The following is a 13,975-nucleotide window of genomic DNA, read 5'->3' on the forward strand; positions in this document are numbered from 1 at the left end:
CAAAAAGCTCTACCATCTTGGAGAGGTATATTGAAAGCATTCTGAAAGTGTCACTTTACTCAAACATGAATGTCTACTAGCTTTATTATACCTCACAGTGAGTACATTGAAGTTTCCGTCTGCTATGGAAAAACCTGGATTCTCTACTCTTGCCAGACCAAATCCAAATGTGAGAACAGATAAGGTTAGGGTCAAAAGACGAGCCATTACAAACAGTAAAGCCCAAAAGGTAAATCTGAAAAGGAAATAATAAAATTAATGCGTCTTCCCCCTTGGTTAACTGTACAAAGCTGCCTTCTATTAAGCTTCCTTGAGCACTGAAATTTAAGATGAAAAGGAAAGGTATATTGAGATGAACAACAATTACAGGAATTCTACATCTAGTTCTCCACCCACAACAGTGAATTCTGCCACCCATCCATATACACTCAATTATGCCTCCAATAAAACTTCCCCCCCCCCAATATAGAAGTTAAATTTTATTTTCAAATGCGTGCTTAGAAATTTCCAAATGTGGGGTCTATAATGGCAATTACACGTATTGCCACATGAAATGCACGTAGAATGCACTACCTTTCTACTTTGTAGGTAACTTAGAGCAAAGTGACATCATTTTAATATCCAAGCTTGCAGAGAACACAAAATTTGGTGGATAAACATTGAAAAAGACAATGAAAAGTTACAGGCATCTATTATGAATTCCCCAACTATTTTTCTTTTTAAATGTTAGTTGGCTGTAAGATAAGATCTCCATTATTTTAAAACATTAGCATATTTCAGTTAAAAACACAAAATAAAAAAGTTAGATAACTAACTAAACTTTAAAGTCTTCCTCATCAACCCTCATCCTATATTCTGGAGATCTTCAAGATAGCCATCACTAGAGACACTGCTGAAGCCAAGAGCTGGAACCAGAGGCACGCCCAAAGGGAAAAAAAAGACACTACCATTGCTTGTCCCACATCCCTGCCAGTAGCCAGGATCAAGAATTTGAGGTCCTCCAACATGCAGCAATTTGGGGAGGTAAATAGAGATTACTGACTGATTTGATTTACATTCTGAACGCTGCTGTCTCAGTGAGGATTGATCAGACCTCTCACAGAAGTCAGTAAGGGAGAAATTCATCTGTTACCAATTTGGAGAGCAAAAGCTTTGGTTCTAACCAGTTGAACAGGACGTGGCCTACTGATATGGTGACGCTTAATCTAGGAGAATACCATGAGAACTATAGAAAGCAGTTCTAAAAGATTTCAGCAGTACAGAAGTTTTTACATCATGCCACTTAAATTATTATTGGATAAAAAACTGGAACTATTTTCAAAATGAAAAGTGCATTCAGAATCTCAATTCAAACACAGCTTGTTCAATAAATCTCAAACTTAAAAAGAAAAATACCCAACACTCCTATACTCAGCCTGTGACAGCTCAAGCAGAAGTTGTTGGGTTTTTTTCCTCCTAGGAAAATAAGCCAGGGTTTTTGGAAAGCTATGAGAGTGGGAATTTATAACCTTAAATACGAAGTTACTAATAGCCTGGAAGCCCGCATGGAGAAATGGCTCTTGATGGTTTATTGTTCAAGATTATTTTTATTATAAACAGCAACATTTTAGTTCTCCTAAAACACTCAAAATGCTTCTCTAACTCATCTTTTAAGGCAATAAATAAAAATAAGGAATGGAAACCTAAGATTAGGGTAGCACACAAAGAATGGTAGTGTTTCCTAATCCAAGGAAGCCTGTCCCTATCCTGAAGAACACATTGTTTGATCAGGCAGAACGGGGAATACAACATAGTATTTGTATTACAGTAGTGGCCAGATGTCCTGATCAGTACTGCAGTCCTGTTACATTGGGTGCTACACAAATAAAAGTAGATAGGGTCCCTGGTCTGGAGAACTTACAGCCTAAGATGAACAACTTAAAAAAAATGGGAGAAAGAGTTGTTTGTTTGTTTTTACTTTATTTGCATTAATACATATTGACTTTCTCCAAATGACCTTCAGCCTAATTATTTAAATGCTGGTGTTAGGAGTTGAGACAGAAACAGGTCTTGGGTAGAGATATGGAGAAGAGAGTAGTAGCCTTACAGATTAGTTCAAAGAGGACTGTGTATGCATAAGAGGCTGTGTGGAAGAAAGCAAGATGACATTTGTAGAAGTCTCACATGAGTAGGCAGTCAAGTCTTGCACAGCTAGGAGCGTGGAGGGAGACACTACAAGAGATATGAGTGGAAAAGTGGAGCAGAATTGCAAACAGACATGAAGGTTAGGATTTGAGTAAAAAGTGTTCAGATTGATGCAGAGCATCCCTCTTATTAGTTACTTACTTCTTTCTTGTAAGTTTCATCTTCCTCCCCTTTGCTCTCACACAAAGTTCATTTCCTCCACCCTCATTCTACAAACCAGTCCTCTTGTCTTTCCCCTTCCCAGCTTTCCCAGCTTTCATGCAAGTGTCCTTATAACTCTACATCTCAAAATAAGTGAGCAATTCACTCAAGATACAGAACAATTTTACTTTATATGCTGTTTGAAACTGTTGCCTTCCATAAATTATAAGTATTTTACTTTCACTTCCTGTCCACCCCTTGCAAAGAAAGAGCAGAATATAAAACTGATAATGCAAAGACTGATTTTCTTCCTATCATAAAAGTAATACACATTGTTTAGACTGTCTGTGCATTTATTACTATAAAATACTGGTATAATTCTGTCAGTTCTTTTGTTTACAATATTGGTTTACAATAATGAACAAAGTTCAAAAACACAAATAGATTCTGAGAGAAGTGTAGTGATTTTGGTGTCCATGTTACTTTTATTCTAAGGTGCACTTGTTTTTAAAACAAAGATCTCCATAAATATACTTGCAATGAAAAATATATTGGAGCAGGTAGGCATTTACAACAGAGATGGCTAATATGTACCCTAGACACGATTTTAACAAATATTACTTGAAAAATTATTATGATCATGAAGTGACAGATCTGTTTCCTTGATTCTACATGACGACACTGGAACTCTCATGGAACTCCAACCAAATAGTAATACTGGGATCACAGATATAGCTTAGGATGTGTGATGTCCTAACATTTGCTTTTTGTGTTACATGCACACAAACATGTTTATGCCAATAGAAATCGCAATAAAGCTCTGAAAATTAAACACAGAGGTAGTAAAATAAAAATAAGATAGTACATGCAAAAATTACCCTTTCTGCTTGTTTTCATCACTGAAGTAGAAAAGACGTGAGGCATGAAAAATGAGCTCCACTAGATAGTGAGATACCAGCAAAATTAGCCCCAGACGTTGAAGGCTGTAATGGAAAATGAAGGTTACTTATTTGTAACAGAGATTCTTCAAGATGGCCCTGTATATTCACACTTGTGGGTACTGTGCTGCCTTATCGTAAAGCCTTCTTTTAGAAGTGCCAGCTTCAATGCTCCCACTCCTACTCCTACCCCCCTCCTCAGCATCACAACATACCCAAGATGAACATAGGAGATAGAGCACCCTCATCAACTCAATTCCTTCCACCACAAAGCCAGAGATACAGAATAAACAAATATTCTGACAGAGAGGGGAAGGCGATAGGAAATGTGAATAGGCAGAGCTCTTTTGAAGAACCTTGATTACAAGTAAATAACCTTCATTTTTTCATTTGAGCAGCTCTGCATATTCCCATTTATGGAACAGACTGATAAACAGTGCTGAGACTAACCTAGAGGTGGACCCAGAGTCCTAGTTGAATGGAGACAAGCACTGCCTTGCCAAATCCAGTGTTTGCCCTAGAAGCCGAGTCCAGAGCATAGCATTTAGTGAAAGTTTCCATCAAAGTCCAGATTGTAGCTTGCAACTTTCAGCAACAGACACCTACCTAAGACAAGCAAAGGAGGTAGCCACACTTGTCTAATGGTCTAATTGCAGCAGACACAAGAATTTTTGCCAGTAGGTAGCATTCAGTAATACATTGTTTAACCCTCTGAGAAATAGTTTGGGAAGAAATCATATACCCCTTATCATTCTTGGCATAAGACATAACCAATCTAGATGATATACAAAAAATTTAGTTCTTTCTAGGTAATAAGCCAGGGTCCTTCTGACATCCAAAGTATGTAGGACAGATTCTCACTGAGTAGAGTGCAGCTGCAGGGGGGAAACCTGGCAAATTAATGGTCTGCTTGATGTGGAAATGAGACACCATGTTAATCAAGAATCTGGGATCAGGTCTGAGAACTACTTATCCTTATGAAAAGACGTGAAAGGTGGATCAGCCATAAGGACATTCAACTCACTCCCCTTGCTGATGTGATAGCAATAAGAGAAGACATTTTGATAGATAAATAGTAGAACACTCAACCAGGGGTTCAAAAGTCAATTTTACCAGCATGACAAACACCAAATTCAGGTTCCAAGAAGAGACAGGATTTCTAACTGGGGGATACACATTTGATAAGACCTTCATAAATCTTTTAACTGAACAAACAAAACAGCAATCTACTAGACAGAGTATGATACGCTGAGATGGCTGCCAAATTAACTTTTAATGATAAGCTAGATAATGTACTTAAAGAATCAGGGGTTAAATACTCCAGAACACAAGGAATGGAAGCCAATGCAGGGGAATCAGATCTTCCCTTCATGCAAGTCTGAAATCTAGAAGCTGATGCTGCTTAAAATGGACCTGTAGACTGTATTCAAGAGTTAATTAGTATATCCTGTACAGATGAAAAACATGACTGCTCAAGAGTAAAGTCAAAGTCTGAATGCCCACACTATTTGGTGAAGTGATTGTGGGTCTGAATGAAAGATCCTGTCCTCCTGCTGGGACAGAGGAAAACACAGGAAGACTTCCAGGGAGTTAAAGGAGATTGGTAAACCACTGCTGACATGGCCAAACTGGGACAATGAGTATCATCTTTGCCATGCCCTGACAGCTCTCTCACTACCTTCTGGATCAATGGAAAACAAGAGGAAAGCATACAGCAACCTCTTTTCCCAGTGCAGAAGGAAGGCATCTGACAGGGGCTGACTGTTCCTGCATGCTCTTGAACAGAAGAGAAATCTTTTGTTGAACTTTGTTGCAAACAGGTCTACATCTGGTTGACCCCAACTGGAGAACACAGTCTGGACTAACTGATCCTTTAGCAACCACTTGTGCACCCAAGATCTGTCTCTGCTTAGATAATCTGTGAATTCATTGTTTTCCTCTGCCAGAGGTAGAGCAATGGGATAAACTTTGTGACTAATACACCAATCCCATAGACCTATAACCTCTGCACACAGGAGAGTGGAGTGAGCACCTCTTGCTTGCTGAGGTAATACATCACTGATATATTGTCCCTGACCTGGCTGCACAACCCTCCCCTGAAAGGTGAGGAAGAAACAATCTGAGAGCCAGATGAATAGCCCACTAATACGCTCATGTGCAGGTGTAACACTGAGAGACCCGGTCATCAGCGGGCGCGATTGAACCGGGGACCTCTGAAGCTTAATACATGAGCCTCTACCACATGAGCTACAAGCCAGCTGGCTCTTAGCTAAGGCTGTAGAGCAGATTCATTTTAACACACACACACACACACGATGGAACAGAATACCACACCCAGAAGGTGTGCGCGTTACACAGGGGTCTCTCCTGCACAGACCAGTGCCCTTGAACTGTCAAATGGAGATGCTCCACCTAACCTTTGTTTGATGTAGCTGAAGTTACTGTCAGGGATAACTGGAGCACAGAACTGTACACCTCTGAGCATATTCACCCTTACAGACCACCGTTATAGAGAGACTATAACATTCTGAGTCATGGTGATCAACATCTGAAGGCTGTTCTGGCTTGGTCTGTAGACATGAGATATCCAGTGATGCAGTCTCATTATCAGACAAGCAAATGGAGTCACAAAATGTAGCAGCTGCCATAAAGACCACAAGACCCAAGAAGAATTTCGTTCTCTGAGAGGAACACTGTCAAATATTTTACATATGCTTGCTCATTTTGAGAAATCTGTCCTCTGGGAGAAAAGCTCTTCCTTCCACAGAGTGCACTATGGACCCTATAAAGACAATCATTTTAAAGGGGCAGAGAATTGACTTTGGGCAGTAGAAAAGAAGCCTGAGGTCTGAAAAGAGATTGATTGTGAAGACAATATGATTTAACAGGTCTTCATGCACAATGCCCCTCAGTAGCCAATTATCCACATAGGGATAATGAAAATACCCTGATTGCTCAGATGATCCCCTATCACAGAGAGGCATTTTGTAAATACCTTGGGCATCATGGAGAGGCAAAATGGAAGCATCTTGTACTGGAAATGATGCCCAGCCACTATAAATCAAAGTACTTGGGATAATTGTGATTAACAGAAATATAAAAATACACATCCTTTAGATAGAGAGAGTTGTGAACCAATCCATGAGCAACAGTGAAGGGATTTATGGAGGCCAAAGTCAACACCTGGAAATGAAGCCTTTGAGCATATTTGTTCAAGTCCCTTCATCTAGTATCCAATTAAACCCCCACATCCTTCTTTTGAACCAGAAAATAAAAGGAATAAAAGCTCTGACCCCTTAAGTCAGGAGCCTCCTCGACTGCTCCTAAAAGAAGCAACTTTTCCACTTCAAGAAGAATCGCCTCATGAGAGGGGGGTCCCTAAAGAGTGAGAGGTAGGAGAGATGGGGGGGCAGCTATTTGAACTGCATGGCATACCAGGGGTAGTCAATTGGCAGACTGTGGGCCAAAACCGGACTGCCAGACGCCTCAGTTTGGACACACCAATGAAATCCATCTTCCTGGAGCCAAAAGTGAACACTGAATCTGATCCTAGCCCTGTAGCACAGGAATTCGACAGGATCAGTCAGTTGCAAATCATGAAGTATGGCACCAATGATGGTGGCCAAAATCTCTCTCGACTACTCCACCAGAGTCAAGACAGCTGGAGCCAAGTGCATGGCCCTTGGTTCAAACACATGTAGCCTTGGGAGCTTGACTTCGGGGGCATCCAGCCCCAACATAGGGTGTGGATTCTTGGAACCCTTCAGTCCTTTCAAACTACTGGAAACCAAGACTGGCCTCTTAGAACTTGGTTCTGAGGACTGTTCAGATCCAGAGGGTCTGGCCACGAGAGCTTTCTTGAAAAGGAGGAGCTGTAAGCAAGTCTCTGGGACTAAAGGTCCAGCAGATCAAACACCTAGAAAAGGAATGAGTTTCTCCCAAGTACTTGAGGCCCTGAACATAGTCGTGAGATGCTGGGAAGATAGCCAGGCAGGAAATGTACCTTTTGAAACCCAGGTTCTTCTGTTTCTTCAATTCTGCCATAATGCAGAACTGGAAAGAACTGCTAACTAAACTACATACCAACAACATTAACTACATCAAGAAAAGAGGCTCTGGTTCCAAAAAGACCAGAGTGGTTCACATCTGTCCAGGCATGTGGAAGGATCTGAGGTGGTGAGGTTGCTCCGACCCCTATATAGCCTTTGCTTAGTATGTCCTGATGTGAGGGGAGCGGGAAAGATCATGAGAGCGATCTAACGGACACTGCTATTAGAAGGTTTTACCGTAAAGCACCACAAGGCGGCACAGTACCCATAAGTGGGAATATGCAGCGCCACATGAAAAATAGTAAAAAAAAAATTGATATTGGAATAATGAAGTAAAGCTTTTCAGTTAGTAACAATTTACAGATACTTACTTCAATACATAGGCACCACATATGTGAGCAATGTAAAGGCAGATATAGTATAGCTGTCTTGGTATATCTTCCTAAAATTAAGAGAAAACTTAAAGTTAAATTTTAGCTAACCTGCTTTAAAACCCACCATACTGAAATGTGTCAACCTTCCTTATCTTCCTCACTGCTGTACTTCTCTCTGTAAGGCAAAGGAATTCTATTTGAAGTGTGCACCCCATTTAAGTTTCCCACCAAGATTACATTACCAAACAAATCAAGCAATTCAAAATGTATTTTTAAAGTAAAGTAGCAAAGCTTTCAATTCATACCTTTCGAATCTTTTGAAAGTACAATTCTGGGAGTGCATGAAGCCAATAGGCAATCTGGCAGACATAGAAGAATTTTACCTGAAAACTAAACAATAATTTAGAAGGGAAGAAGTTTAGGATGTTAAGTGTTTAGGTTTTTAAAGGATACAATATTTTACCTCATTCCCTCAGAATAAGAAATGCTGACCTATAATACGCTATCCTATATATCAAAGGAATTGCAAACAGAAACTGCTTTATCAGATACTATCAAGTCAAGAAGTAATTTCTTGAATAAGTGTTTACAAATTTCCTTCCTATTTGCAAGTTCTAGATCACCTTTTGGATCATTTTTTTTGTTTTTGTTTGCAGAGTGGAGGAACACGCACCTACCCACCCAGTTCCTTCAGTGGAAGACAGACAGGTTTAGTAATACTGAGTCAGGCAATAATCCTCTAAACACTTCTGCATATGCTTAACTTTACACTCATCGAAATCTGTGTGGCTACTCACATGGTAAAGTTAAACACTGGTACAAGTATTTCCAGGATGGGAGCCTAACACCCCCCCTCCCTCACGCACACTCACACTTGGAATACAGAACAAAGGATTTTCAGCTATTGGTCACTAATACAAATGAAAATGGTCTACATTGTTTATATTACCAAAACAAATTTCTGGTAGCCAACTGTCAAACAGTTAGAAAAAAAGAGAATAAAAAACACTTACAACATGCGAGAATGGGGATAGTCTTTCCATAACAAAGTAGGGTTTGTCATGAATTCTTCCTGGAAAAAAAGTTGTCATTTAAGAACTTTCATAATATTTTAGATGTGTATTTTTAAAACAAATACAGATAGCAATTTGACTTACTTACTGCAGTCAAAATACTTGCTCCCCAGGCAAATGAAAACAAATAGAAAAATGCTAGCTGCCCCGATTCATTGAATTTGCTGTGCTTCGTTTTTGACAAATGGAGACGTCTATTAATTTTCTGAAAACAAGGAACACATTTGGGGGTATAAAATACAGATTAATATTTTACTTTATTGTTATTGGTAGAGGAAAAAAAAGCAAGCTACTTGGCACTTAGCCCTCAATTAAGTAGCCATTACCTCCAAGATCTTCCATTCCTCATGTTAGGCTCTGATCCTGAAAAATATTACATGGGTGCTTAACTTTGTGTGTGAGAAGTCATACTGATGCCTATATGAGAAGTGCTTATGTACTTAAATTTAGTCATGTATTTTTTTTTTCAGGATGAGAGCCTTATTACTTAGTTAGGGTCTGATGCTGTAGGTGTCATTGTAAGGCCAGATTGACCAGGCCCTTTATATTTCATATTTCCAGGTAATGGAGCTCTAGCATACATATACAACAATGAAAATACCGGAACCTTAAGCAAGTCACAAATCTGAGAAGTTATTTGGCAAAGAGGCAAAAAATGAAAACCCAGAAGTTTACAGTCAAAACCTAACTCTGTAGATTTACAGCGATTGCAGAGGAATGTCAATGGTCACCATTAAAGACTGAGGTTAAAAAAAATTGCGTGGAAAACAAAACTGAAAAAATTCACTAGTTAAAGAAATTCTTATGTTCTGCTTTTTTTCTCCCCCCGCCCGCCCCCAGCTTTAGATAAAAGGAAGAGTGGAAAGTACATTTAGATATTAATTCATATTAAATCAAAACATTTCCAATAAAGCAAAATGGAGGAAGGGGGACAGCATTTTTTATTTATTTATTTATTTTTAATTTAAACAGTTTCTATACTGACTTCCAATTTAAAATTTTAGGGACACGAAGGTTCAATGTAGTAGACAAACTCCTGTTTTTTCCATCCACTTACTAATGGAGAATACTAGAAGAGTCAGAGAAACTGTGATTAAATATTATTTCATTAAATATATTGTTATATAGACACATTTCCAGAATCTAATAATATTTATATCGAATGACAAAGGAACCACCAGCATGTAATGCGTAAATACACCTACATGGTTTTATTTTATTTTGCAACATGACTTATACAAGTGCTGGTGTTATCTTATGTAAGACTAGCAGAACAAACGTGTAAAAAACAGCCTAAATAAATAATTTACATAAGTAAATTATATTCCCATGGTTAACTTACATCTAATATGTATTCTTGGATCACAGCATGCAGAATAATGGCTATAAGCATGTAGAAGAAGATGGTGGCAATGTCTTTTGGACCATATTCATAGAAATGAATGGGTTCACTCCTGTCATCTGAAACAAAGTTTTAATTACTCCAAAAATATCTATTTGAATAGAACGCATTTACTTATGAAATGTTCTATGCAACAGAGAAAGGATAAATACCTTATCTACTTGTTCTCTGGCACATAGTATCCTATGTATCCAAATTCTTGCATCTTTGGCAAATTAATTCTGATCCCCCCTCAAATAGTTTGGAGTATTCCCCACCCCAAATGCAAACAAAACTATAATTGTAAGACTGGAAGGGAAATGCTGTGGGTAGTACCATTGTGTGTCAGCCTCTATTAGTTCTTTCTGGCCTACGCCATAGAAAATATAGAGACCCAGCAAAATTCCATCTCAAGAAGTGTAGCTGTATGGAGAAAGGATATTACCATCAATGTATGGATCTATGTAGCTCAGCTTCATGGATCAATTATAAGTAAGTAATTTACCCTCTCTCTAAAAAGGGCATCTTACATATCCACTGAAATTTAAAAACCTGTTCCATACTTTCCCCACCCATACCCAACAACCCTCGAAGTTCACACGCAGGCTCTTTCCCAGCAATTCACTTCCCTCTCCCTCAGCTTCTCCATTAACCCTAACTTCCCCAAGCCTTTGCACTGCTTCTGAGGGGTGCGGGAATTACGGTTCTGTATTGTAATTTAAATGAATTATTACTCAGAGTTCTGTATTAATATGCCTAGTAAGGAACCTATTTGTCAAAAAACATTTCCTGAATCTTTTGTGTTGTCTGTATTGTTACAGACATACTTGTTGACATGTATTTTGAAATAAATGACAGAAAATAATTGAAACTGATGTGCTTATATTGTGTTATTTTGAGAAATAAAATATACAAAATTTTGCAGAATTTTAAAGTATTGTGTGCAGAATTTTTAATTTTTTGGCACAGAATTCCCTCAGGCATAAGTTTAGTGAAAGAATAAAGCAGAATCCCATTGCTTACAGCAGAGCACATTTATTCCCCCCCCCCCTTTTGGGGGAGGGAAAGAGCATCTGCCTACAATTCAATGGTTCTCAAACGTTTGTACTGTTGACCCTTTCACATACCAAGCCTCTGAGTGCGACCCCCCTTATAAATTAAAAACATTTTTTATATAGTTTAACACCATTATAAATGCTGGAGGCAAAGCGGGGTTTGGGGTGAGGCTGACAGCTCATGACCCCCCAATGTAATAACCTCGTGATCCCCTGAGGGGTCCTGACCCACAATTTGAGAACCCCTGACCTACATATTCCATATCCATCACTGCTTGCAAACAGTAATGTATGAAAAAATTAGCTGGGGGTTTCTGCTAATCAATGAAGCAAGGTTGGTGAGGTAATATTCAATTAAAAGCATAAAGGCTTTTGCCCAAAAAGATAATGAGCATAGTTGTTTTGTTTTTCCTAGACTTGGAATATTTTGTTTTCTGTAAAAACAGCAAATTTAGTAAACACAATATGAAAACATTACGTAAAGAAATACTGAATGCACAGGGAGGGTGAAGAGAACAAGTGTAAGGTCCTTTCAGCACAGGCGCCGACTTTTGAAAGTGCCAGGGAGTGCTTGACCCCCGGCTCCGCCCCCACTCCACCCCTTCCCCCAAGGCCCCACTCCTGCCCGCCTCTTCCCGTCCCTGCTCCACCACCCTGCCTCTTCCCACCCCCTTCTGTCCCCTCCCCTGAGAGGGCCGTGTCCTTGCTCCTCTCCCCTTCCTCACCAGAGCCTCCTGCCTGCACGCCACGAAACAGTGGATTGCGGCGGGAGGGAGGGAGGAGGAATTGATTCATGGGGCCCGCCGGTGGGCAGGAGGCTCTGGGGAGGGCCGGGGGGGGGGAGCTGACTGGGGGGCTGCCAGTACCATTTTTTCCCCGTGGGTGTTCCAGCCCCAGAGCACCCACGGAGTCGGCACTTATGCCTTTCAGGCATAGACAGGTTATTCTTATTATAGGCAATGCATGTAGCAAAACCTGTAGTTAAGATTGTCTGACACTTACCATTTAAAGAGCCTGTGTTCAGTTGCTTATTACTGTGTTTCCAGACTTTAACTGTTCAGGCTGAAGTTTCCCATGGCAGGTACCTGCCTCAAGCTGATTCCCCCCCACCCCAGTGTTTCAGATAAAGTGGTTCAGTGATTTTTAAGGATGAGATTAGGGAAGTATGCTATTTTGTTCAAATTAAATAAATCTTATAACCATTTTGTTGAGAAGCTCTAGTGTTTCGATGCATCGGAGATGTGGGTGCAGACATGTATTCAACTCAGCTGTCCGCACACCCAAGTCAGGGTAGGATGGTGCTCGTCCTCTCCCCTCATAACCCCTCTCATGGCTACATAAGGGCAGCACTGCCCGGACCCTCCATAGTTCCTTTGAACTCCGTAGTTCTTCCCAGCTGGAGACTCCGATGTGGAGGGGCAGAGCATGGGTCATGCCATACATATCTGCACCCACATCTTGAAGAGCAACAGTTACAATACAGGTAAGCAACAGTCTCTTCTTCGACTGCTTGCAGAGTTGTATTCCACTCAGGTGACTCACAAGCTGTTCCAGCAGGAGGTGGGCTCAGAGTCTTTAATCAGTGCGCAGAAGTGCATTCCAAAAATTTACGTCCAATCTTGATGCCATGGTGATAGTGAAATGCCTAGCAAAAGTATCCACAGAAGACCATTCAGCTCTGCAGATATCCACTGCTGAGACATCACTAAGCAGCACAGCAGATGTCCACTAAGCTCTGGTTCAATTAACCTGCAATGATTGTAGAGGTGTCACCTGAGCCACTACATAAGCGGTGGTAATGCAGAGAGTAATCCCCTTGGATATGGTCTGCATGGAAACAGACCTGCATGGCCTTCATTTGCTCAGCATAGGACACAAAGATTCAAGGTGATAAACGAAATGGCTTATTTCTCTCTAAATAAAACGCTAAACACCACCTGACATCTAAGTTATGTAGATGCTGCTCCTTTGCACTTGAATGTGGTTTGGGAAAAAAATATAAGTAAATAACCTGATTAAAGTGAAACACAGATTCCACTTTAGACAAAAAATTGGGTGTAGTCTTAAAGCACTGCCTTGTCCTTGAAGTATACAGAGGATCTTGAAGTGTACAGAGGATCTGCCATTAAGGACTGCAACTCACTAACTCTTCCTGTAGGTGTTATAACCACAAGGAAGGCCATTTTCGGAGAGAGGAGAGCATGTGAACATGTTGCTGCTGACTTAAATAGTGGACTCATCAGCGCTGCCAGGACTGTATTAAAGTCCACAATGGTACTGTTTTTTTCACAGGTGGGAAAAAATGGATAACACCCTTAAAAAAAAATTCTCACCATCACAGGGTGTAAGAATATCAACTTCACTTGAATAGGAGAATGGAAAGAGGAATCGCCACCAAGCGAACCTTCAAGTAGCTCAGTGAGAGACCTGAAGATTTCAAATGCAGCAAATAATCCTAAAAGTGTCCTGAATCTGCACTAATGTGGGCTGAATGTCTTTGGATGTTGCCCAAATCAAAAACTGTTGTCCACTTAGACAAATAGGTAGAGTTTGTAGTTGGTTTTCTACTATTAAGCAGAAAATCTCTAACTACCTCCAAGCATTGCTCCTTCCTTTGATCTAGCCAGGCAGCCTCCACACATTAAGGTGCAGACTACTCAATGCTCGATACACATTCTGGCCATGACGTTGAGTGAGAGGTTTGGGAGGTCAAGCTGACAGAGAGGGGAGGTCAGAAAACCAACGCTGCCTCAGCCCTGGGAAGAATAGCAGCCAGGGTA

At 40.3% G+C, this 13,975-nt stretch overlaps 1 protein-coding gene across 6 annotated transcripts in view; it reads right to left on the reverse strand.

The window, feature by feature from the left end:
* Positions 1–13,975, reverse strand: part of LOC140897144 (translocating chain-associated membrane protein 1) — a 49,272-nt gene that overhangs the window by 12,775 nt on the left and 22,522 nt on the right. For 2 of the 6 annotated variants that reach the window (XM_073309512.2, XM_073309516.2), the window contains exons 2-8: positions 10,102–10,213; positions 8,848–8,964; positions 8,700–8,758; positions 7,992–8,076; positions 7,684–7,754; positions 3,204–3,308; positions 92–235 (exon numbers count right to left, since the gene is read on the reverse strand). In XM_073309512.2, the coding sequence (XP_073165613.1) occupies positions 92–235; positions 3,204–3,308; positions 7,684–7,754; positions 7,992–8,076; positions 8,700–8,758; positions 8,848–8,964; positions 10,102–10,213 (693 nt within the window). Of the gene's footprint in view, positions 1–91; positions 236–3,203; positions 3,309–7,683; positions 7,755–7,991; positions 8,077–8,699; positions 8,759–8,847; positions 8,965–10,101; positions 10,221–13,975 lie in introns of all 6 variants that reach the window. The other 4 variants (XM_073309510.2, XM_073309515.2, XM_073309514.2 and 1 more) reach the window with 3 other exon arrangements.

The sequence above is a fragment of the Lepidochelys kempii genome, chromosome 13, assembly GCF_965140285.1.
Source record: "Lepidochelys kempii isolate rLepKem1 chromosome 13, rLepKem1.hap1, whole genome shotgun sequence".
Classification (NCBI taxonomy): Eukaryota; Metazoa; Chordata; order Testudines; family Cheloniidae; genus Lepidochelys; species Lepidochelys kempii.